The following is a 24,986-nucleotide window of genomic DNA, read 5'->3' on the forward strand; positions in this document are numbered from 1 at the left end:
TACAAAGACCTCTAAACGAGGAAGAAAGAGCCAGACTATGGATGGCAGCGTCCAAAAACAAAATCACGCCACAACTAGCACAAACCAAATACTGGTTACTACACAGGCTGCATTGGACACCAGCGAAACTAGGGAAAGTGGGAGCTAGCGAGAGCAGCATATGCTGGAATTGCCAGAGGGCAACAGGAGATCTATCCCACATGCTATACGAATGCCCCAAAATCAAAACTTTCTGGAGCAAGGTCTATAACGTCATACACACAGTCACGGGAAGTAAGACACAAAGAGGACTAGCGGGGATAGCCACTGCCTTCCTATCAACAGAACTTCAGTCCAAAGAAGTACGAGACCTGGTCGATGTACTTCTGACGGCTGCGGTGAAAACTATCTTGGGTAACTGGAAGGACACTGGCAAAGCCACCTTCAAACGCTGGTTCAATTGGGTAACCTTCCTCCGGGGGGCAGACAATATCACTGCCAAGCACAAGACGGCGAATCATACTGCCAAAGATAACATGTGGGAAGCTCTCGACGCATATCTGGAGCAGTGACCCCCCCCCCTCCTTTTCTTTCTCTCTTCCTTTTCTTTCGCTCACGAGGCCCCACCAGGCCGCAACTTTGCAAGAACAGTACAAGTTTTACGAATGTTTTGCTTTTGCTTTTGTATATGAAAAAAAATTCTTACTTTCAATAAAAATATTTTGAAATAAAAAAAAAAAAAAAAAGAAATATGCCATTGATCTCATTTTCATCAAACTAAAAGCTCATGTTCGCCGGAACTTGGTCTCAGGCCAATGGGTCACTCAAATTGAAAAATGCACTTTAATATTTGACCCGATCAGTTCATCTCAGTGTAGCTGGTCAACTCCATGGATGCCAGCAACCTAAAAGTTGCGGAGTAACTTGTGTTTCCTTAAAGACTGTAGGCACCCCAAACTGTCCACTGGGTAAGTGTATCATGCCCAGACAGCCTCTTGGCATTCAAGGGCAGTTGGCTGTTCTACTCCCTTAGCTGTAAAAGAATTAAAATAAGCACTTCTTGTTTTATGGCCGTATTACGAGTTTGGCGGTCTTCCAGCAGCACCGCCACCCCTGCGCTGGCATAAGGACGCCAATCCGCCGTATTCTGAGCTGAGTTGAATCCAGGGCAGGCGGTGCTGTGGTGGTCTCACCGCTGTGGCTGTGTAGGGTTCATGGGAGAGCCTTAACAGCAGACCGCTGCATTGACAACGCTTGCAGCACATTCCTGCACAATGTGGAATACACCATGTTGTGCATGTTATACCATGCAGGAACCGGGGTGCAATTCTAGGGGGGGCATAGCATATGCACAGCACGTGCCCTCCCGCAAGCACCCCCAGGCCCAGAAGCGGCAGAGATCCTCGTTAGGGCCACCCTAGTTGCAACTCCATCACCCTTTTCATGGCGGGCTCAACGCCATGAAATGGGCGGTGGAAATGCAACTCGGAATTTGCTTAGCGGCAACGCCTGCATATTCCTGCCCCTTTCCGCTGTGCCACCACCAGGAAATCCTGGATCCCAGTGGACGCAGCGGTTATGTGGCGGTCCAACCACCAGACTCGAAATACAGTAGGCGGACCCACAGTGGTGGCGGTGGTCGCACCGTCACCGTGAGTACGGCTGTACTCGTAATAAGGCCCTTAATAATGATTGTGTATCCTGCTGCCTGGGATGGGTGTGCTGGTGTTGTGCATTGGCTGTGCTCCTGCCCACACACTTGTGTTCATGTGACACGTCTAATACACGCCACACTCCGGCCTGCTAGGAATGGTCTGATCCTGAACATTTCTGCTCTATTAAAGAGGATGTGCATCCATATGCATGACATCTGCCAAGAAAGACTACTTCAGAAAAGGGATACTGGCGAGCGTGAGAGAGAGCATCCTATGTTAGTTAGGATGATATTCTTTATTATGACGTTCTTCGTGTTCACATTGATCTTTGAAAGTGCTGAAGTCATTAGCTAGTTACAAGGCTATGAAGCCCGGTGGCTCAAAGGATCTTTAAGAGGCAGGCCACCAGGCTTTGAAAGCTTTCTTGACTCCAAGAATGATCGGGGCAAACGGTTTAGGAGACTGTTGCTGGAGGTAGACTCTTAAGGTCTGAAAAGCAGTACCAAGATCATGCTTCTGCATTTTGAATAATCCAAAGTCCATGAATTTGAAAGGCGGAAAGGCCCAACTCGAGACTATTGACTTAATTCAGGCAGGAGGTAATCAGTGTGTGAACCACCGTTTTTCGTGTATCCTCGAGTATAAGGTGCAACAGCTACCGTAGCTATTTCAGATTGCTTCATTTGGGCAGAGAAGGAAATGGCTGAGTCAAAGATTATAAAAAAAATTCTTACAGAGGCAGTGGGAATTGGGGTTCAATTTAAGGAAGTCCGCATACATCCATCCAGCCACGCCATTAAGGCTCCTTGAATTTGTTTAGAGCAACGTCCAAATGTACCTGAAAGGGTAATTGGAGCTGACTGTCACCAGCATATGATATCACCTGCACACTATAGAATTCAATCAGGCCAGCCAAAGAAGCCATATATAGAATTAACAAGAGTCGGGTCCAAAGCTGAGCCTGTGGGATTCCATATAGAAGGTGTTTAGGGGCAGATGAAAAAAAAAGTGTGAAGATGCACCCATTTGGATCTGTCTTCCAAAAAGGATATTATCCACAAGAGGGCCTTGCTTTGAATGCCATCTTTTTTTAGTTTGTCCAGAACATGCTGCCAGACTGTATCGAATGCTACAAGACAGGTCCATCAGAACCATCATGGCGGAATGTCCACAGTCTAAGTTCTAATAATTTCCAAGACCTCCAGTAACTCAGATTCACCTCTGGAGCTAGGAATAATGTCCTGCCATGGACACCTCAGATTGGGGCAGAAGCAGAGGAGCTCTTTGTACTTCAGCCAACAACTAATTAAGGTAACATGGGTGTTATTACAGATATGACCTTTAGCAGACGATGGGTCAACATTGATCTCCTTTCTAATATCGTGGGACAGGAGATGCTTAATCCTCGAGGCACACACACATTCATAAGAAGTTTATAGGCGAAGAGAAATGTTGAGTCTAAATCATAAACTGAAATAAACCATGATGGCTCTTAGAGGCATCACAGTAATCACCAAATTGCCTTCTATATTCCAGTGCCTCAGCTCATTCTCCAGTCATAGCTGCTGTCATCTCCAGTAATCCAATCCGAATCCTGTAATTAGTGCAATTTAAAAACTGGGGGCCCGATTCACAGAACTAACTTAAGACAAAATCCTAAACTTACTACTTTTGGTATTCACAGAAGTTAGGATTTTGTCTTAAGTTTGTCTTAAGACAGACTTAAGACAGACTTAAGTTAGGATTTTGTCTTAAATTTGTCGTAAATCTGTCTTAAGTTTGTTTTAAGAAAAATTTAAGACAAAATCCTAATTTCTGTGAAAACCAAAAGTAGTACGTTTAGGATTTCGTCTTAAATTAGTTCTGTGAATCGGGCCTATAGTTATGTAAAAACTATTAATGGCTGGGAGCCCAGTTCCTGTGCTTGAATTAACAGGCCTGCCCTTTACGAACAACCGAACATTAGCCCCGTACACTGATATAGTTTCCCTTGGCTTCCAGGAGCTACGTGGGTGGAGGGAGGCAGTCGACTTTTGTAGATCGCCTTCTGCAATTTTTACCAGTGTTTATTAGAGAGAACATTGGCATTTCCAGGACTTAAAGTGCTCAGGCTTTACAGTAATCTTAATGACATTCCTGCCACTACTTTATGGGTAGTATTGTTATTGCATTCTCCACTTACTATGCTTATGATAGTGGAAGTGCCCAGGTGCAGATATTGTTGTGTCCCTCCGTGAATGAGTGATGAAGCAAGATCTGTGTTTCATAGATTCCAGGCCATAGTTAGATTAAGAGCAATACATTGTTTTGTTGGTGAGTGTAATATGGTTGCATAGCAAACCATACTTAAGAAATGTCAGTGTTTTAAGGCATTGCATGGTAACTATATTGCCCATTGCAATTAAATTGAATATTTTTAAACATTTATGGTTTTGATCCTAGTCACTAACCACAAAGTCCCAATCAGTATTTTTAACTTCTTTAGCTTTGTAGCAATATTTGTCTTATTTCATCCATGCTGTCTGCCACATCCTCTTTTTCCCTGCCCCAGACTAGCTAGGCACGCCCTTCAGTTGTACTCACCAGGTTTGGTGCAGTGGGGCATTTGCCCCATTACTTACTAGTGAAGACTTCACTTGTTTACAAAAGCCTGTGGACACCACTGACCAAAAGCCTGTGGAAATGGTCAAGTATCATGAACAATGGACCCTGTGCACAGCGTATAGCATTCGGCCATCCGCTATGCTAGTTCCTCGGCAAATGGGGCATAATGTATTAGCAATCAAAAATAGCTAACCACCTCAACCACAAATAGAGAGTCGCTATTAGCAACTCTGTGTTATTGAGAATATACAACAGTAGCCTTGTATTATGGTCCAATAGTGCCATAAATAAAACGTCTGTGTGGTTTGCGATTGCCACCAGAACCACAGAATTCATTTGTAGGAACATAACGTATGTGTTATACCTGACAGCTTTAGGGTGGTCTTCCCCCAAACGTTTTGCCTGCTTGCCTCCAATTTTGCTGGAATTTTGCTTCTGTTTGCCCTAGGACTCCATGCACTTTACCACTGCTAACCAGTACTAAAGTGCTTGTGCTCCTTTTCCTGAACATGGTTTAATGTGCATACCCCTAATTGGAATATTTAATTTACTTTTAAGTCTCTAGTAGAGGCCTGCAGTTCTGATTGTGCCACTCGCCATTAAACATGTCTCAGGTCTGCCAGAACCTGTGTGTGCAGTTTTAAACTGCCATGGCAATTTGGCAAGATAAACCTCTTCCCAGACACAAACCTTCATTTTTAATACATATAAGTCACCTCTAGGTTAGGCCCTTGACAGCCCAAAGTGCAGAGTGTAATGTATTTAAAAAGCAGTACATGTACCTTTAAGATTTTACATGTCCTGGTAGTGAGAAGCTCGTACATCATTTTTTCACGACTGCAAGGCCTATATCTCCCATAGGATCCAGTTTATGTTTGGTGTCCCCGGAACCCTAATTTTAAAACCCAAGTTATGGTGGAGTCAGATTTTAAATTACAATTCTGAAAATACCACTTTTAGAAAGTTGGAATTTTCTTGACTTTGCTATTTGGTGTCTGCAGTCTGTCTCTAGTCACATGACTGTGTGTAGTTGGCAGTTAGGCTTTTTGTATTCCACCCAAACAGCCACACACAATAGGAGCTTAGTGTGAGAAAGTGCCCTCTTTCTTGCATGGTATGCCCCAACTTTTTGCTGAATTGCTGATGTGCTTTGACTGCGTGTGCCCTGGTCTCCTGCCAATCAGGTACCCAGGGCCTGTGTTCCTTCCCTAAAACTGCATTGAAGCCTAAACCCAATTGGCATCTCTGGCCACATGTCAGCCCCTGGTAAATAGTACCCTAGGTACCCAGGGCACTGTGACCAGAGATGGCCCTAAGGGCTGCAGCACTTATTGTGCCACCCTCAGAGGCCCTGTGCCCTGACACACGCACACTGTCTTGGTGCATGTCTTGGTGCAGAACTAAACAAATAATCGACACGGCATACATCCCTGTGTAGGAGTCCGCTGAACTCACTGGGTAATGGGGATAAACAAGAGAGTAGGACCCATGTGAATGAGGTGGGGGTGCTCAGGAGGTACGCCTCCTGTCCAAGAGGCGCTGAACGTAAACTAGCAGAGGAACCTTACAAGGGTAAGGTGGAACTCTTGAGCACGCCAAATATTGTAAAATAAGGTATCCAAAATTGTAATCCAAAAGCTTTGTAGTCATCAATTTATTCAAAATGTCAATTTTTCTAATGTAGAAATTGCGTTATTCCAATGTGATTCTTGTTCGCAAAAAGTCATGAGGATATCAAAACATGGACATCATTTTTCATAACAGTACTGAATAACCCCGATGCATTTCGAGCCCGGCTTGGCTCATCTTCAGGGGTACGATGTCTAAGGAAAAAGCAAATAAGGGACTGATTATATCAAGAGCCCGAGGCTAAACAAATAAAACAAAAAACCAGTGGCGTGGACATGCTAGACTAACAAGTGAAAAGGTGACATGCCAAGAAAAGCATTAGTGATGAATGTATATATGTTCGTGGTGATGCCTTGTAGCAAAGTGTAAAGAATAACAAGAACTATAGTGTGCATTAAGGTATAGTATCGTTCCCTAAAAAGGAGAAGCTGAACACAAGACTCATCGAGCATGAGTCAAATGCCACCTTATGTTTATGATTCTTTGCATGACTACCTTGGTTTGAATGGGGACCTGTTCTTGTGTACCTGTCCTGGGGTTGGGAAGTTGGGTAGAGTTTGAAGTTGGGGAAGGGGGGAGGGTCAGACATGTCGCCGGGGGGTTCTTAGGGTGGCATGGGTTAGCTCAGGAACCATGGGTACCTCCGTAGGATTTAAGGTTATGTCTTGGAACGTCAGGGGGATGCATACTATGGGTCGGAGACACAAAATACACGCCTACCTAGTGCGAAGAGGAGTGCAAATAGCACTGCTGCAAGAAACGCACTTGACAAAGTCGGAGGGAGCAGCACTGCAGAGGCGCTGGAGAGGGCAGGTATTTCACCCCACATGTTCGGCCTATGCAAGGGGTGCCTTAGTATGGGTGCGGGCAGGAGTACCATTTCAATGTGTTAGGCAGGTGGTGGATACAGAAGGCCGATTTACGGTAGTAACAGGGCGGCTTCATGGCCGAGACATTACGTTAGGGAGTATCTATGCCCCTAATGTTGAGCAACCTGCCTTTTTTGCACAGTTATTGCAGAAACTAGCGAGGGAGCTGACGGGTTCTGTACTGCTGGATGGGGACTTCAATTGCATTACTGACATTGACTTGGACTGTACTCATCCTCCACTTCCTGACGCCCCCACTCATAGGATGGCAGAAGCCAGATGGGTCTGGCAACAGCGTTGGGGTTTAACGGACACTTGGCGGGCTCACCACCCTGGGGAGCGGGACTACTCTTATTTCTCAGCTATGCATGAGTTGCACGTCAGGTTGGACGCTGTACTTTGCTCCCCTGAGGTGCATCTGACGGTCACACTGAGTTAGTATTTAGCCAGGACGATTTCTGATCACAACCAGCTGCTGTTGACCTTGAACTGGGTGGGACTTCGGACGGCGATCCCTAGTTGGCGTCTCCGAGCGGAAACACTGGAAGACCAGGTTTTCCGAACCACCATAGGTACTGCCATTGAAGAGTATTTTTAATACAACACTGGCACATCCGCTACCCTACAGAACGAATGGGACGCATTCAAAGTAGTGATATGGGGTCGCTGCATTGGAGAGGCTGTGGGAGTCCGAAAAACTTTATTGAGTGAGGTACAGCGGGCGGAAGTACGGCTCAGGGAGAAGGAAAGGGAAAGACCTGGATGGGAGGATAAACGAGAGGAACTGATAAGGGCGAAAGAAGAGGTGGCGGCACAAGTGGAGAGGATGAGGTGTTTTGATTACAGGGCATACGCGGCGCGGGCGCACACTGAAAGGGATAAATATGAAGCACTACTAGTTTGGTTGGCAAATCCAGCGTGCAGGGGGATACCGATTCTAGAGCTACGTGATGTGGGGGGGGGGGGTAGTACACTATGGGCAGCAGGCTATTAGCACGCAGTTCTTGGAATACTACACTGCTCTATATCAAAGTCGGTTAGATCCAAGGGAACTGAATGAGGGAGACTTTCTGGATATAGATCTGCTGCAGATTGATGCAGAGGACTCAGAGGGCTTGGGGTGACCAGTGGAGCTGGGTGAGGTCAGGGGAGCCATTAAGAGAATGGCCAAGAACAAAACGCCAGGTACTGATGGGTTACCATCTGAATTTTATGCCACTTATGTAGACCTGCTGGCCCCTCATCTGGTAACCCTATATAACCAGTCCAAGCATGATGGCTGTCTCCCTAGGTCAACAAGGGAAGCAGTAATTATACCCCTCCTTAAGCTGGACAAGCCGGCATGGGACTGCACAGTCTATCGCCCTCTTGCGATGCTGAACCTTGACTACAAGATTTTGAGCAGTGTTCTGGCCAACCGTCTGATGGTACCTATGACAACTCTTTTGCATGGGGACCTGGCCTCATCCCTACCCGGAACGCAGCCATGAACATACGGAGGCTGTGTCAACTGTTTCACAGGACAACTGAGGAAGGGGGGAGGCATGCGTACTATCGTACTATCGATTGACATTGAAAAAGCTTTCGATAGTTTGGAATGGGCATATCTTATGAGGGGGGTTCGGCTTGGGCGAGGGGTTTGTAGCCTGGACGAAGATTCTTTATCACCACTTGACGGGCAGGGTTAGAATGGGTGGAGCAATCTCTGCAGCCTGCAATGTGGGCAGGGGAACGAGACAGGGCTGCCCGCTGTCTTCTCCTGTTCGCCCTGGCAATAGAACCTTTAGCGGTCCATGCGTGAATGGGGAGGTACTACAGTGGTTTGGAAGGGATGGGTCAGGTGCACCTCATTGCACTATATGCAGATGCTTTGTTAATGTTTCTCGCCAACGCTACTGAGGAGTTGCGGGGTGCCCGGGAATTGCTGGCGAGATTGGGACGTGTGGCAGGGCTTAAAGTCAACTGGAACAAGACTTGTCTCTTCCTGGTACGAGGGGGCAGAGATGAACCCCCTGAGGGGCTGGATGTGCGATGGGAAAGCAGCTGCTGACTTATTTGAGGGCAACGTAGGGCGGCGTTGAGAACTACCAGGAGTAATCTTGAAATCTGGGGGACTCTGCCTTTATCAGTGGCGGGAAGGGTGGCGTTACTAAAAATGATAACCCTGCCTCGACTACTTTATTACTTCGATGCTCTACCACTTTGGATACCTGGGAAGTATTTCACCCAAACAAACTCTATGGTCACAAGTTTCCTGTGGGGTTCCGGGAGGTGTAGAGTGGCGCTGAGTACTATGACACGCCCTAGGCAGGAGGGAGGGTTTGCGGCGCCGGATTTCAAGGCATATTACCACGCGGCCCAATTTCAATGCTTCGCGCAGTGGATGGCGGGGAGACTGAGGATAGAGGAGAACCAGAGAGGTATGGACCCGAGACTCCGTCAACTAGCTCGGATTCTGCTCCAGTTACCGGTGCGAGAAAGGGAGGTGCCGAGGGATATGTGGGTGGCGCGGCAATGCTGGAATAGAGCCATTAGAAGAGGTAAGGTGGGAACTGCATATGCGTCTGAGATCCCAATATGGCTCTTAGAGTTGTTGCCACACGGAGGAGATTGGCAGAGGCTGAGTGTTTGGGAGAAACTGGGGGTCTCCACTATTGGGGATCTCTATGATGATGGTGCCCTGATACTGTTTCAGGACCTCATGGAAAGATATGACCTGCCTGCTCAGGATTTTCTTTTGCATGCAGCTCTGTTAACTGCCGTGCGTAAACACTGGAAGAAAGGAATGGAGGAGCCGGGACCTTTCTCCCTTGTCAGTATGTTGTCACTTCAGCGGTAAAGATTAAGGCGGTTTCCTGCCTCTATAGGAGGACAACACAGGGGACTAGGACCCCCTTTAGAGAATCTGCACGTTAAATGGGAGGCGAATCTGGGGACACCAATAGAGGCAAAACCATAGGAGATGTTGATGGAGCGGGCAAGGAAATGCTCCTGAAATGCGAGATTTCAGCTAATACAATTCTACGTGTTCCATCGGGCGTACCTCACTCCTCTTAAAATTAATTAGTTTTTCGGTTCCCACACAGTCTATCCGTGGTGCAAAATAGAAAATGCAGCGTTTGTGCATATGCTCTGGGACTGTCTGCTGCTTCATGGGTTCTGGGGGGGGAAGTCCTAACCAGACTGAAGGAGGTGACAGACAGAGAGCTACAGTGATCCCAAGTGTTTGCCTGTTACATTGGTTTTCCCACACTGCCCGCAACAAAATCACCAGTAAATTCCTAGATTTAGGATTAGTGCTAGCTAAGCGGGAAATTACTAGTCACTGGAAAGCGGTAACTGCCCCTAACACTGCGCGATGGCTGCAGGAATTCATAAAATGGGCGAACTGTGAGGGGACTCTCTGACTGCAGGTGGCCCGAAGGACTGATAAGTTACTGGACGCGGCAAGAGCCTGGGTGGCGATGGTAGACCTTCTTCAGAGACCTGATGCTGACGAGGACTGATCCCCTGCGGGCGGGGGACTCACTCTCCAATACTGGAATGCGGCCTCTGGAGCATGGGTGGGACGGAGGGTGGGTGAGACGTTGGAGGTGGGAACATCCCCCGGGATGGATCCCTGATCACTGTCATAAGATCCTCTACAGAGGGATGGAAAGGTATGCTGCGTGACAAACGAGACACAAGAGAGAGCGACATGTCTGATGGGGGGTGGGGAGGTAGGGATAATGGGTGGGTCAGGGGAAGGGGGAAGCTGTTGGGGAGGTTGGGTTTTTTTATTTTTGTTTTGTTGCTAATTGCCATGCTAGGAAGAGGACGGATTTCGAGTGCGCCTACTCCTAGAGCAGTATACGACTGCCCTCCTGGATGGAGGCCAAGCTCTAGAATGGATAAGAATGATATACTTGACGGACAATAAGGCTGTTGAAGCCGGAGAAGTTGATGTGGACAGTTTGGATCGGAACAGGACTAGGGCATGTTATATCCTCACACTGGCGCAATGTTGCTTATGGGATTGTATAATGCATCAGAAATTGAAATTGTCATGTCTATGCTATCTGCAAAACTGAATTAAATTTGTTTACAAAAAAAATGATTGTGAGTGAACAAGGACAAAAGATTGATTTATGATTTCAGGAGTTGCCGCATCTCGTAAGATGGCTCAGACTGACTTCTCCAAGATGCAGAAATACAAGGGCCTTATTGAAAGCGTAGCAAGGGAGAAGAATGTACAAGTAGGCATTATTGCTGGGATTATATCACGAGAGTCCCGTGCTGGAGCCGCCCTGAACCAAGGGTGGGGTGACCACGGCAATGGCTTTGGACTCATGCAGGTTTGTATCAATAAATTCCTGTTATCTTGTTCTACTGTCTTATGCGAGATTGTGGTATTGTCTGCACTGGTTATTATTTGGGGCTAAGGGCTAGATGCACATGTTCTGTTCTAACTCCAATCCTTCCGTTCACGATGCACGGATCCAGAATATAACTGAAAATGTTGTTGACAAAGTGCTGGAAGGCTGCAGTGGAAATACTGAAGCTGAAAGGCAGTACCACTTATTCAAAAGTCCGATACTGGGTTTTGAATGCCAAATTCCATTTATCTTTTTCACGTATCCCTACTAAGTTGTATGTTCCTCTAAGATCCAACTTATACAATACTTTGACAGATTTGACTTGGTCCAGAAATACAGATGTGAGTTATGGCAGATATCGATTTCTTATGATAATCACATTCGATAGCGACAGTTTATGCATGGCTGGTATTCTCCATTCGCCTTCGACACAAAAAGGATTGGGTCCCCTGCTGGAAAGGGGGTCTGTCGAATGAAGCTTTTGGGGCACACCAGTAGGTGGGGGGGGGAAGCACTGACACGGACACCAACTTAGTGTGATAAAGGCCGCTTTATTTGGAATCAGGTGCACCTACACAACACCCACCTGGCCTGTGCCGAACAAAACTAAAGCTCGCTAAATAGCAACTGCCTAACGCCCCCCCACCCCTAAATGTATCCCCAACAGTGCAACAAAGTGTCCACATCCGCTCAGCAACCTACCCCCAACTGCAATGACCTCAGTGACCTTCCTGACCTCCGCTCCCCATCTGCCCATACAGCCCAAGGCCTCCTGTGACTACCCCCCTTTCTCTTAGGGAAAACGCCACCCATCCCAGCACCTGTTCCAGCGACAACACAACTCCTGACCCTCACCTCAGATGCACCATCAACCAAGAAAGCCCCTCACGCCCCATGACCTCCCAGGCCTGAACTGGACAAACCCTTCCCCCCCCACCCCATGGGAAATCAGGGAGGGGGGGGCGGGACAACGAGCTAAAGCCACCATCCCGGCTGCCGTGTCACTGCACCTGAAATGGTGCCTGCCCTTCAAAATGTCCGGTTTTATGTAAAACCGCCCAAGGGGACCAAAAAGGAGCCCAACCAGCCCAAAGCAACCAAACTACGGGAGCCCTCAGTGCTCACCTCTCCCCCCCCCCCCCCCCCCTGCTGCCCCAAATTTCCCCGGGTGGGCAAGCCTCCCGCTGGCCGGCTGCCCCCCCAAATCCCCATTGGGGCACACCAGTAGGTGGGGGGGGGGAAGCACTGACACGGACACCAACTTAGTGTGATAAAGGCCGCTTTATTTGGAATCAGGTGCACCTACACAACACCCACCAGGCCTGTGCCAAACAAAACTAAAGCTCGCTAAATAGCAACTGCCTAACGCCCCCCCCCACCCCCACCCCTAAATGTATCCCCAACAGTGCAACAAAGTGTCCACATCCGCTCAGCAACCTACCCCCAACTGCAATGACCTCAGTGACCTTCCTGACCTCCGCTCCCCATCTGCCCATACAGCCCCAGGCCTCCTGCGACTACCCCCCTTTCTCTTAGGGAAAACGCCACTCGGAAGCCGCTTACGACTTCCGACCCCCCCCCTAGGACTCCTGCCTCCTGGGATACCTGAACAACCCCAAAGCCCCGTCCAGCTCCTCCTTCAACTGCACTATGTACAGTTCCATGCCATACCTGGAGAGGTGGACCCCATCCTCCCTGAAAAAATACACCGCCCCATAGCGTAACTCCGGGTGAACCCTACCCCTTCTCTTGCACAGAAATCCCCCATCTCCCGGTTAATCTCCTCCGTGCCCTGTCAATCGCCCCCGGGTGCTCAGCTCCCCTCCACACCCGCCTGGGAATCAACTCGGACCAGATCACATGACACCCCGCCCATTGCTTCTTGACCTCCCTCAGGTCCCTCTTCATTTGTTTGACTTAAGCCAACCCCTTGCACTGCACTAAGTCGTTTTCACCTAAGTGAATCACCACCACATCCAGACACACACCCCCCCTGACCATTGTATTCAACAAAGGCAACAATTCATGCCAACGCATGCCCCCTTTGCCCCTCCAATGACAACGATACAATCCTCCATCCAATCCCAAATTGAGTGCATGATGCTTTTCCCACTCCGCCTGCTCGGCCCGCTTGACAAATGAGTGTCCCACCAAATACAAATTCAACACTGCCACCTCTGGCCCCGCCACAGCACCTGCAAAGAGACACATATCAGAATTCGGAATTACAGTAACGACACCCCCCTCAACCTCTCGCAGCCTCACATACGTCCGGTAGCAGTCCGACTTCCACCGTCCCAGCCTCTGTATCTCCTCCTTCCCCCAACCGATACGCCCCGCCTCCGTCGCCGCCCCAATCCTGAAGGAGTGAGTCCCGAAAGCTAAGGGGTCCTCACCCAAGCCCCACAGGGCGCGCCGCAGCACCCACAAAGCCTGTGCCACCGTCACTCCGCCCCCACCGCCCCGGCCAAACACCTCCCCTACTCCCTCCTGCCGGACCGCCATCAGCCTCCTACCCCACGCCGCGGGACACACTCCCTCCCGCACCCCCGGGCCCAGGACCACCCAGGTTCCGACCCCCCTCTGATCAGTTTTCGAGCGCCGCAGCCGCACCGCCACTTCACCTGTCCGCAAGTCCACATCCTCCCACACCACGCCTGGCACCCCCTTCGTGCCCAAAAGCTCCGACACTCGAAACGCCCCATAAAACAGCCAAGACATCAGGGTCGAGAATCGCACCGTCTCGCCTTCATCCCTGCACACCGCTGCCGGCGCGCCAATGATTCCCTCCAACAAGGCCACCGTGATGGGACGCCGCAAGCGAGCCGCCGAGCCCCTCTCCCACCCCTCCAGCAGCCGGGACCCCAGTTCCCCCGCCGACGGGGTGTAACCCCACCACAACTTCCCCATGAATGCCACCGCCGACAACTTGCCCACAATAGTGACCCGTGACAATCCCTTGTCCATGAGTGCCAGCATAAACCACACCACCTGTTCCTCGCGCTGCCACCGGTCCCCTCGCCTTACCGCGCCAGACAGCAGGAATTCCTCCCATGCCTGTTCGTAGGGCTTCCACGTGGACACTGCTACGGACGTCTTCACCAGCTGAAGGACCCGGGCTCGCCCACCGACCACATCTCTCCCGGCACCTGCGTCCTGACCTCCTCCGCCTCCGTGGCTAGCCCATGGAACCTCTCCCACTGTGAACGAGACAAAGCATCCGCAATGTCATTGTCCACCCCTGGAACGTGGCGCGCCTGAAACAGGATGTCGTTCTCTAATCAGCGCAACACAAAAACCCTCATCAACTTCAACACCTACGGGTCCCTGGCCGACTGCCTATTCACCACCTGCACCACCGCCATGTTGTCCGCTCGAAACAACACGCGCTTATGTGCCAGCTCTCTGGCCCACACCGTGGCCGCCACCACCAACGGGAACAATTCCAAAAAGGCTATGCTCCGGCCACCCGCCTGCCAATGCGCCGGCCACTGCTCCGTGCACCATATTCCATCCCAGTACAAGCCGAAACCGCCTACGCCTGCCGCATCCGAGTACATGGTGACATCCCACTCCCAATCCTCCGCCGGCACCATGGGCACTCCGTTGAACCGTTCCAAGAACGCCCGCCACATGCGTAGATCCTCCTTCATTCCCACTGACAACCGCACATGGTGGTGAGGCAACGACAATCCGGACAACGCCACTCCCAAACGCCGGCAGAAAGTTCGACCCGCCCGCACCACCCGACAAGCGAAGTTCAAGTGCCCCAACAGCACCTGCACCTCTCGCACCATCACTTTCCTTTTAGCCAGCATGTCTGCCACCAGCTCCAGCATGGCCGCTTTCTTATCGTCCGGTAGGCGTGCTTCCATGGCGACCGAGTCGAGCTCAATACCGAGAAAGGACAACACCGCACTGGGACCGTACGTCTTCTCTGGCGCCAGGGGAACACCAAACTCCCCCATCAACCCGGCCAAACCGTCCAGCTGCCGCTGGCAGTCTGCCGTACCGGGCCGCCCCACCAGGAAAAAGTCATCCAGGTAGTGCGTCACTGACTCCGAGCCTGTGCGCCTGGAAAAGACCCACTGCAGGAAGGAACTGAAACGCTCAAAAAGCGAGCACGAAATGGAACACCCCATCGGCAGTGCCTTGTCCACAAAGATGAGCCCCTCAAATTGAATGCCCAGCAGCTGGTGATCCGCCGGGTGGACCGGAAGGAGCCGGAAAGCCGACTTGACTTCGCATTTTGCCATCAATGCTCCCCTCCCTGCCGCCGTAACTAGCCTCCGCGCCACGTCCACCGACGAGTAGGTCACCGACGCCAGGTCCGCCGCGATGTAGGCATTGACCGACTCCCCCTCCGGCCATGACAGATGTTGTATCAACCGGAACTGCCCCTCCTCCTTCTTGGGCACCACCCCAATGGGGGAGATGATCAAGCCAGGCATCGGCGGCTCCGAGAACGGGCCCGCCATCCTCCCTTCTCTGACCTCCTTGAACAGCTTCTCCCGCACGATGCCTTTGTGCGTGTTCACCAACTTCAGATTGTCCGCCCAGCGAGCAATCCAGGGGCCCTCATAGCCCAGTCGAAATCCTTCCCGAAAACCGCGACGCAGCACCTCAGCATCCTCCGCCCGCGGATATGCCGCCAACCAGGGCTCCATCCGGTCCAACCTAACCGGCGTACGAGCCTTTGCCCATAGCGCCTGCTCACCCCCCTCTGACACCTCCCCTCCCTCCCCCCTGTCCTCCCCCTCCTTGTGGACCTCCATGCCCGGGCTGCTGGCCCGGCGGGCCCCCGGGCCCTCAGCACCGCAGCGCTGGGTGCCGCCTTCCGCACGTCGAGCACTCATGCCTAAAACGGCACACCGCCCGTCCGCACGAACCTCTATTGAAGTCCCAACAGGCCCCGACCGTGGCCTGGCTGTTGGACTCTCCCCGCCCCACCCCCCCTCGGGTGGGGCGCGTGGCAAAGGGGGGCGGCCCAAGCGGCAAACCGCTGGCCGTATAAACGGTGTGGCCGAACTTGGCCCGCCCATCGTCTGCTGGTACAAGTACGCATCCAGCTCCCCCCACACCGCCTCCGGGTCAGCCACCATGCGCGCCCGGAACTCCTCGTCATAGTGCGACCATGCGAACCCGCCGTATGTCACCTGCGCTCTCCGCACCACATCCATGTATTTGAAGAGCGCCACGGAACGGTCAGGAAACTTCTCGCAGTACACACTCGCGTATATAAGGAAAGCCGCTGACCAGTTGTCCAGCGTCAACGGCACTTTCGGGCGCCTGGCCAACTCCTGCTCTTCCTCCTTTGACCCTTCCTTGGACGTCAACTCCCTGTGGAGAAGCTTCAATATGTCTATGTACTCCCCCTTCCATATCTTTTCCTTCGTCGCCAGCAACAGGTGCGCTCCCAGCGGCTTTGACAGCCCATGTACGGTAACTTACGCATCGGCACCACGCAGCTCTCTTTCCCCCCACCGGCCGCGCCTTTACCGGCGATCGCCTCCGGCCCCGTCCGCGCGCCTGCCTCAGCTTCCGCCGTGCCGTCCGTGCCCACTCCCGCATCCTGCACGTACCGCTCACGCACCTGCCGCCAGCCGTCCCCCCCTTCGCCCCCCATCCCCACTGAGACCTGCACACAGCGCCGCTTGCCACTCCCCGCTCCGTCTCCCGCCTTACCTGGCGTCAAGGTCGGTGTCCTTGCTGGATCCCGCCGCCTAACCAGTGGAGCTGAGGGGGCCGTCACTCTAGGCACTTCCCGCCTCGCCGGTACCTGTAAAATACTGCCAACAACATTACTCGTCCCCCCTTCCTCCCGAATCTCCCCTTCCTCCGTGGACTCTCCATCCGCCACCCCCACACATTCCCGGGCCCCCCCTGGGGGTTCCATCCGGCTCAAACCCGCGCTGTCCCGACACCTCCTCATCAAGTCACCCAAATCCACACTCCCACGCCTTCCAACTGCGCACGCATCCGACTCATAAGTATGTGCATCCATCCTCACTCCCCTGCCACCGGCGGCCGTAACAACCCTTCGGGGAGGAGTCGGCGGAGATGACTCTCGCCGCCAGCTGCCTCGCTCCAGTGCTAGGTCCCTCATTGGAGCTCTGCCACCCGCACAAGACAGAGCCGGCCCATCCTCTCGGTGGTGCGGAGCCGCATGCTGCTCACCCGAGCGCCTCGCAAACAGCTCCTGCCAAGGAAAGAAGGTGGAGTCCAGCATACCGGGGTGAAAAAACCCGCCTTCCCCCCCACGCACCCCCTCCACCCCTGCCCCCCACTCCCCCATCCCAATGGCGCCCCCCGCCCCCACCCCGCCGAGTGACCGCCGCGACGCGAGCGGGCCCCCTCCGCCCCCCATGCCCCAACCACCCTCCCAGTCCCAGCCCCCCGGGCCCCCCCACCCGCTCGACCCCCAACCGGGCCCCGCACCCCCTCTGTGCCCCCCCCAGACCACCGCCATGCCAATCCCGCCACCGTCACCCCCGCCGCTGTTCCCCGCCCCCCCCGGCAGCCCCCCACCACCCCGACACCCCACCACACCCCCCTTCGCCCCCGCCCCTCCCGCTCGCCACGCCACCCCTCTCTGCGACACCCCGCACCCCCCCTTGTCCCCGCAGCACCCGCCCCGGCGAGGGAACCCCACTCGGTCCCCCAAGGCCCCCTCCCTCCTCCGCCTCCGACGAGCTCCAAGGCAGCTCAGTGTCTGCCCCCCCTCCCCTCTCCTCCACCCCCCCACCCATCTCTTCCACATCAGTCTCCTCAATTAACAAGGGTGAGACCGCCCCCCCTGCATCCCCCTCCTGTCCTGCCTGCAAAACTCTCCGCCCACCCTGGGGCATCCCCCCCGGGTCTCTCACCCCCCCGGGGCCCTCTGCGCCACCCTCTGCCCCCTGCCCACCCTCTGTCTCCTCGACCATCGGCCCGGCCTGCTCCTCGTGGCCCGCCCCACCCCCCCCTGCCCTCCCGCCCCCGCGTCAGGCATTGCGTCCGCCCCCTCCCCCACCGCACTCCTTCCCTCCCTCCCCTCCACAAATGCCAGCGCCTTCTTTTTCCCTCGCCTCCCAGCCCTCGCGGCCCCTCTCTTTGACGCCTTCTGCAGCGCCGCCTCCCCGCCTCTCTTATCGGCCTTCGCGCCTCCGCTCCCCCTCCCGCCCCCCCTCCTCCCACCTCTCTGAGCCGACCGCGATCGTGACCGCGGCGGCTCACACGCCCACACGGCTGCCGCGGCGCCGTTGGCAGCGCGCCGCGGTGGCCTCACCTGCAATTCCGGCCTGATAATATCCAGTCGGCCCGCCTCCCCTAAGAGCCGCAACGCTTCCGCCACTCTGGGGTCTCGATCTGCCGCCATCCCGACCAACGCAGCTCTGCCAAAACAGTATCACCTCCGCCAACGTCCTCCGCTCGCGCCGCCTGACACCCGCAATCTACGCCCCCCCACACACGTTCCAGGCCTAAATTGACAACGAGCTAAAGCCACCACCCCGGCTGCCGTGTCACTGCACCAGAAATGGTGCCTGCCCTTCAAAATGTCCGGTTTTATGTAAAACCGCCCAAGGGGACCAAAAAGGAGCCCAACCAGCCCAAAGCAACCAAACTATGGGAGCCCTCAGTGCTCACCTCTCCCCCCCCCCCCCCCCCCTGCTGCCCCAAATTTCCCCGGGTGGGCAAGCCTCCCGCTGGTCGGCTGTCCCCCCAAATCCCCATTAGCAAAGTTTTACTGAAGTTATTGTTGTACAATTTCGGCCTCTTTCACCTTCAGTGGACAGATGTTCCCATGTGGAATAGGTACTCCAGGTAATAGATCAATTTGTGTGTCATACTCTCAATGAGTTGGAAGAGTGTTGGCTCCTTTCTTGATTTACACATCTGTAAATTCATGATCATTTAGAGGAACAATCTTCTGCACTTTTGGGGTGGCTTCAAAAGAATTAGGCTGTACCTCAAAGCATGGAAAGGCAGATGTTGACAAGATTTATGTGGGAATTTTTATACGGCAGAAACTGGGATTGTTGCCATTTCTTACATGTCATATTCTACTTATGTGCAGTTTTTTAGGGTGGTGGCCTGATTTAGAGTTTAGGGGACGGTTAATCCCTCACAAGGTGGCAGATATCCCATCTGCCTTATTACAAGGGCCATAGGATATAATGCACATGTAATAAGACGCATGTTTGTGACGGATTAACCCTTACTCCAAACTCTAAATTAAGCCTGAGTCCTTGTTAGTGACTGATTTTGAAAGCACTGTGTATCGCAGTAAGATGAGTTTAAGGTTGCGTATTCCAGTCTATATGGGAGTGATCTTTCCTAAGTTATGTAGTGCCGAGAACAATAGAAAGGGATAGGATGGAGCATTGATTAAATTCAGATGAATCAGTAATGGAAGGATTTCAAAACTTACAGCTTCTGAAGTGAGAGCAGTCGCATCTATTCCTTGTCTCGCTTCCTTCACGTTTTTCACCTTGATAGGAATCTAGCATTCAGTTTGTAATTGATTACCCATAAAGCAATCAGATGCTCCAGAATCCACTACAGCAAGAAGGATCACAAGTCCTCAAGAATTAACTTGCTTGAAATCTATTTGATTATTCAGTACAGCACACTTCAGTAAGTGTGAGCCCTTCACATGCCCGTTGTGCATGGACAAGCTGAGTTGTTTGCCTGTAACTGAGGATAGCCTCTCACCGCATGTCCGGTCTTTCCACAGTAGAAACACAATCATGTCTCCCTACGGCTCTTCCTTTCTTTGGTTGACGGGGTCATTCATGATTCCCTAATCTGCGTGGGTTCTGCTGCCTGAGGCATAACATCAGTGCCACCTGGGAATTTATTAAGTCAAGGTCTTACATTTTAAGTACATCCCTTGGTTCTCTGAATTTCTTTCTGGGCACCCATTTGCAGCTTTAGGTTGATTAAAGCTGCCAATGTGGTTGGTTGATTAAACACTAACCACAAGGAATCTTTGAGATCGTCTCCGGGACCCTGATGAAAGGCTGCATCAGTGGACTCACCTGTCCAATTGACCTCAGATGCCAGGTGTTGGAAATGAGTGGCATAATTCACATAATCCTCATTTCACAGTTTGAGCAATAATAGACTAGTTTGAGCTGAATGGGTAATACATTTTTTATATAAATATAGCAGAGAATTGAGCCATCAGTTGGGTCCCGCTGGACAACAGCGGACTTTGATTTAAGATAAATGACATAGCCCACATTAAGGTGTTGGGAAAGCGGGATTTCTGATCTCGCATTTGACTACTCTAGATCTAAATACCCACTTAGGTCGACTGAATCTTTGTTGCCTGTCATAGAGTAAAAAGCAATCCACTACCAGGTTAAGCAATCCCAAAAATTGGCACCACTCTGAAGAACCACTTACCACGTATAAGTTTTAAAGTTTTATTATAAAGCCAAAGATAACTGAAGATACAAGCATCTCAATATAAGGTTCAAAAGGTATACTGGCACCAACACAAACATGAATTCTCTGAATGATCTTAGACGACAGAAAAATACCACTAAAGCCAATTCAAATATAAGCAGGTTTGCAAGAATAGACACAAGATGTAACTTAAGCGTCATTTACAAAAAGAGAAAAGTCAGGTTAGACTGTCCCTTCACTAGACTAAGTGACATCCCTACTTAACAGAATCTTAACCTAAAAAGGTGTCAGCCGTGGTGACTTCCAAAGAAGTTCACTCACTTTCCCTAGTCTCTGATGTAAATCTGTGCATTGCAGTCATGCCCTCTCTGCCTACCCATCCGCTCTCTAAGGGTCCTCAGGCCATCTGCTCTAACTCCACCCCAGGGTGCTGTCCCTAATACAAAATCATAATTACAGTCGAAACGCCCCTCAGAGACGCCCCTCACGTACAGCTCTCACGTGGTTTCGATTCTGGCTTTTTCCATACTGATACTCCTCTGGGCCTCTTGTTAGCGTTGACCTTGCTTCCCAGGCTTCTTCTCGGCTTGCCGGTACCCCCCAGTAAATTCCTGGAGCCTCCTCCAGGCCTGTGCCTGTCTCCCCGGACAGAGCTCTATTCATCACTCTCTTGATTGGAACCCCCTCGCACCTGCAAACAGACACCCATGAATTGGTCCCCAAATTCCGACCTCCAGTTTATCTTTTCACGTCGTAAAACTTCGAACATGGTTGGCAATTTATGATTAACGAGACCCGAATTTAACTAGCACATGCAGATCAAAGAAGCAACTTTATCTTTCCAGGCCTACTAAATTACTTTGCAAGAGGCCTGCACTCTGTGAATCTTTATTTCTTAAACTAAAACAATTCTAACCTATTACACTCTGATTATATGAAACACTTCTATAAAACATAACTTTAACATATGATCAATAATATTCTGAATATTAGCAAATCCATCTTATGTGAGACTGTAAAGGCACGTTTTCGTTCTTCACACATTGCCATGAGGCCTGCACATTTCTACGTTTAGCAGCATTACATTTTCTTCTGCAACAGTCACATAACATGGAGTCCTAACAGCACTCTAGCATTTCTAAACATTACTACATTAGCTTCACACTCTAAGATATGCATTCTACATTGATTAAACACTCATAAGTATATGTATTTCTATATATTTGTGACACTTCTAAATGCCTTAACTAAATTCGTGCGTCTAAATTGTAAATATGGTGTACTTAAACATTTTTCTCAGATTGCGCTCTCTCAGTTCCCCCCTTTGATGACCTCTAGGGGTCATCACCATCACAACACCATCATTGAATTAAAATCAAACAGAACTCGTTGCAATGCTCCCTCGCTTTATCATTTCCAGAGCCCTCAGACTCCTGTATTGGTTGTCCTGCATTGCAGCTAGTCTCTGCTCCTGTTCTCTCATGGATCTTTGCAACCTATTTGCCCTATACCATTGGTACAGCCTCACTAACCCCCACAATATGATTACACAGATCACTATTATGATGATAGGCTTCAAAATGTACCATATAAAGCTTTTCCCTAGGTTGGCGAACCAACCTCCAACTTTACCCAATCCGTGACCCACTTTTTCCCACACATTTACTTTTGACAAATCTTCTATTTCTTTGTGTATCTCAGTGATATTTCGTATGTAATTCTCAAGAGGTTTTGAATTGTCTGGAATGTAAGTGCAGCATTCCTGGACCTTCAAAGCCTTACAGACTCCGCCCTCTTTGGCTAAAAGAACGTCTAAAGCAAGTCGGTTTTGAAGAACCATTGCCCTTATCGATTGCATCTCTCCCTCCACCAGCATTAAAGATCTAGCAGTACTGGCAGATAATCTATCTACAACTGTTGCCAATCTCCTGATCTTGACATCATTCAGTATTAACCCCAGAAGAGGGAACATAGCGCCGAATACATCTCCAACTACCTCGGCATCACCTACATCCCTTCTCCCTCTGGCTTGAGCCTTTCCCTCTATGATTTCTAAATCCTTAGCATGATAAATTTTGGGGAAGACAATTGCCAAATAACATGAACCGTACCAATTGTCTGGCAGCTTCACGTAGGCATTCCTTCCACAGACAAAATACACATTTGGGATCACCTGCATTCCCTTTAAAAAATCTTTCGTGTAGTATTCTAATTGGAAGGCATGTTCACAACTTACTTCTCCCACGAATACATTTTCATAGTAGGTCTTACCCCTATGTATACATAGCTTCCCTTTTTGTGTTCGATCTAATGCTATTGGTCCGTTACTACCCTTTCTTTTGTGTGACTTCTCCTCCTCGGTCCAATCCGTTTTCCATTGGCCAGAAGCCTTTAGAATCTTCTGCCTTCTGTACCGATCATCCACTTGCCCTATAAACTTTTTCTCAATTTCTGATACCTTGCAAGTCAGGTTATTTCTTCGGGCATGTGAAGTATCTAGAGTTTTCTAAGGAATGAAAAATTTCCCTAATCGATCCTCACTCTTGTAATAGTCCCATTTATTCATATGCTTGTAAGCTGGGACTTCTGGTAATACAGCATCAAAATTTGAAAAATAGTATTCAAAGCTATCTCGTCCATAGAATATACTAAGCAACAAACTACATGTAATCCCATAAGTCAATGGGAGATGATGATGCCTAATACCTTCATCTACAGAGGCTGGTAATTGCATACAAACGCAGCAATCCTTAGCCTCCATGACATCAATGTATTCATATAGTAACTTGGCATAAGCATTCGATTTAAAGTTTCCCTGTGACTCATCTACATGTAACCTACGAGCTTCTGCTGCTAGTAAAGCCTTCTCCTTCACTGCATTGTCCTCCTCTTTACCAGCAGTAGTAGGTTTCGATGTTACCACAACCTTTGCTTCTGTTGCTTTTGTTTCATTTTCATGTCCCACTATATATGATACAGTAACTACTAAAACTATAAGAAAAATTACTCCCGCTAAAAGTGTACCTATTATGCATTTCGCTTTACGGTTCGAGTTGCCGGCCTCCATGTTCTCTAGACAATGTAGCTTTTAGTCTCTTTTCCAATGTAAAGTCTTTTCTCTTTATCTCTTCAACAGTCTCTTTTTGTTCATTCAGTCTTTCTTGAACTACACCTCAGGAAGCTGGCAATCTCTTTTGAAATCAGTCCTTTGAACCGCAACAACAGACAACCCTAGCCCTTCTCCGTCAACTAAATGGAAAGGTCCCTAAATTTTTTTCTTCTTCCACTTGGCGCTAGGTTATCTTCTCAATCTTGCTTATTTACAAAAGTCTTTAGGTGTCTACGATCACCCGCGTTCCAGCAGCTCTAATCACGTATTCGAACAGTTCTAGGCGAAGAATGGTCTCTTCGAGTACTGATACTGTTGTGCCAAACGTCGGAAATTCTACTCTGTTTAAAACCAGTTCTCTTATTCTGCTCAGGTAAGGAGGATTGGGAATAGTGAGTGTCAGCAACCCTTCAGCTTCTACTCCAGGCACCAACAACGCCACTTCCAGCTTTATGATGGGATCAGTGCTGGTCACTGTCACTTCCCTCACCCTCCCGGATCTCTGTGCACAAGACATCTGCTGCCAGGTAGGTCCACTCAGGAGTGGCGTATCTTCTGCAGGGCACGCGCACCCTCCTTGATCTCCTTGGACCCTCCACTTCTGAATTCTGTGCACCTTCGTCCAGGTCTGAGTCTTCGGATATAGGAGCAAGGGTTCTCTCTGGAGTTGACTTCAAGCTCGGCCTCTTCCTTCTTTCAGGCCAACTGGTCTCTCCACGCCTTGTTCTCCTGCTTCTTGTCTTCACACTCGACTCTTGGTCACTTGCAGCTTGATCAGTGTCTGCTTCGTACTCACAGCTACTTTCTCCTTCTGTGGCAATGTCAGTTTCACTGCCGTCCTGTCCTTCTTCCACTGGATCTGACACGCTCCCAGCTTCCTCCGACACCCCCACAGCTTGACTGGTCCCCTCTAGCGATTCTTCGTCCACAGCTGGATTTTCATCCGAGAGAGGAGCTGTTACTTCCAGGGGTGCTGGAACTCTCCGCGTGTGGGTGCCGTGAATCCAGTTGGGCAGCCCTCCGACTTTAACAGCAGTATTCGTTGTAATATGATCTGGTAGGGTCCTCGCCAACGCACATCTAAGCAATTCTTTCTGACGTGCTTCTTCACCACGACCCAATCACCAGGGCACAGGTCGTGGCACAAGTCTTGGGACGATGGGATTTCAGCAGCCTGCACCTGAAGAGACACAGAATGAATGGCATCAGAAAGTCCCTTGCAATAATCCAGGATTAGATCATCTGTGATATTCAACAAAGCTGCAGTTGGAACTGATGGCAGTCTCATTGCCCTCCCCATTAAAACTTCATGTGGAGAGAGACCTGTTCTCCTGTCTGGTGTGCTACGTATGCTCATGAGTACTAATGGCAGTGCATCAGGCCAGCTTAAAGA

The 24,986-nt window shown here is 50.5% G+C and overlaps 1 protein-coding gene across 1 annotated transcript in view; it reads left to right on the top strand.

Moving 5' to 3' along the window:
* LOC147672948 (lysozyme g-like) overlaps window positions 1-24,986 on the top strand; it is an 87,160-nt gene that overhangs the window by 7,991 nt on the left and 54,183 nt on the right. The window contains exon 3 of the mRNA XM_086947888.1: window positions 10,874-11,070. Coding sequence (XP_086804014.1) covers window positions 10,874-11,070 — 197 coding nt within the window. The remainder of the gene's footprint in view (window positions 1-10,873; window positions 11,071-24,986) is intronic.

Source organism: Lissotriton vulgaris, assembly GCF_964263255.1.
Source record: "Lissotriton vulgaris chromosome 9 unlocalized genomic scaffold, aLisVul1.2 SUPER_9_unloc_1, whole genome shotgun sequence".
In the NCBI taxonomy this organism is placed as follows: domain Eukaryota; kingdom Metazoa; phylum Chordata; class Amphibia; order Caudata; family Salamandridae; genus Lissotriton; species Lissotriton vulgaris.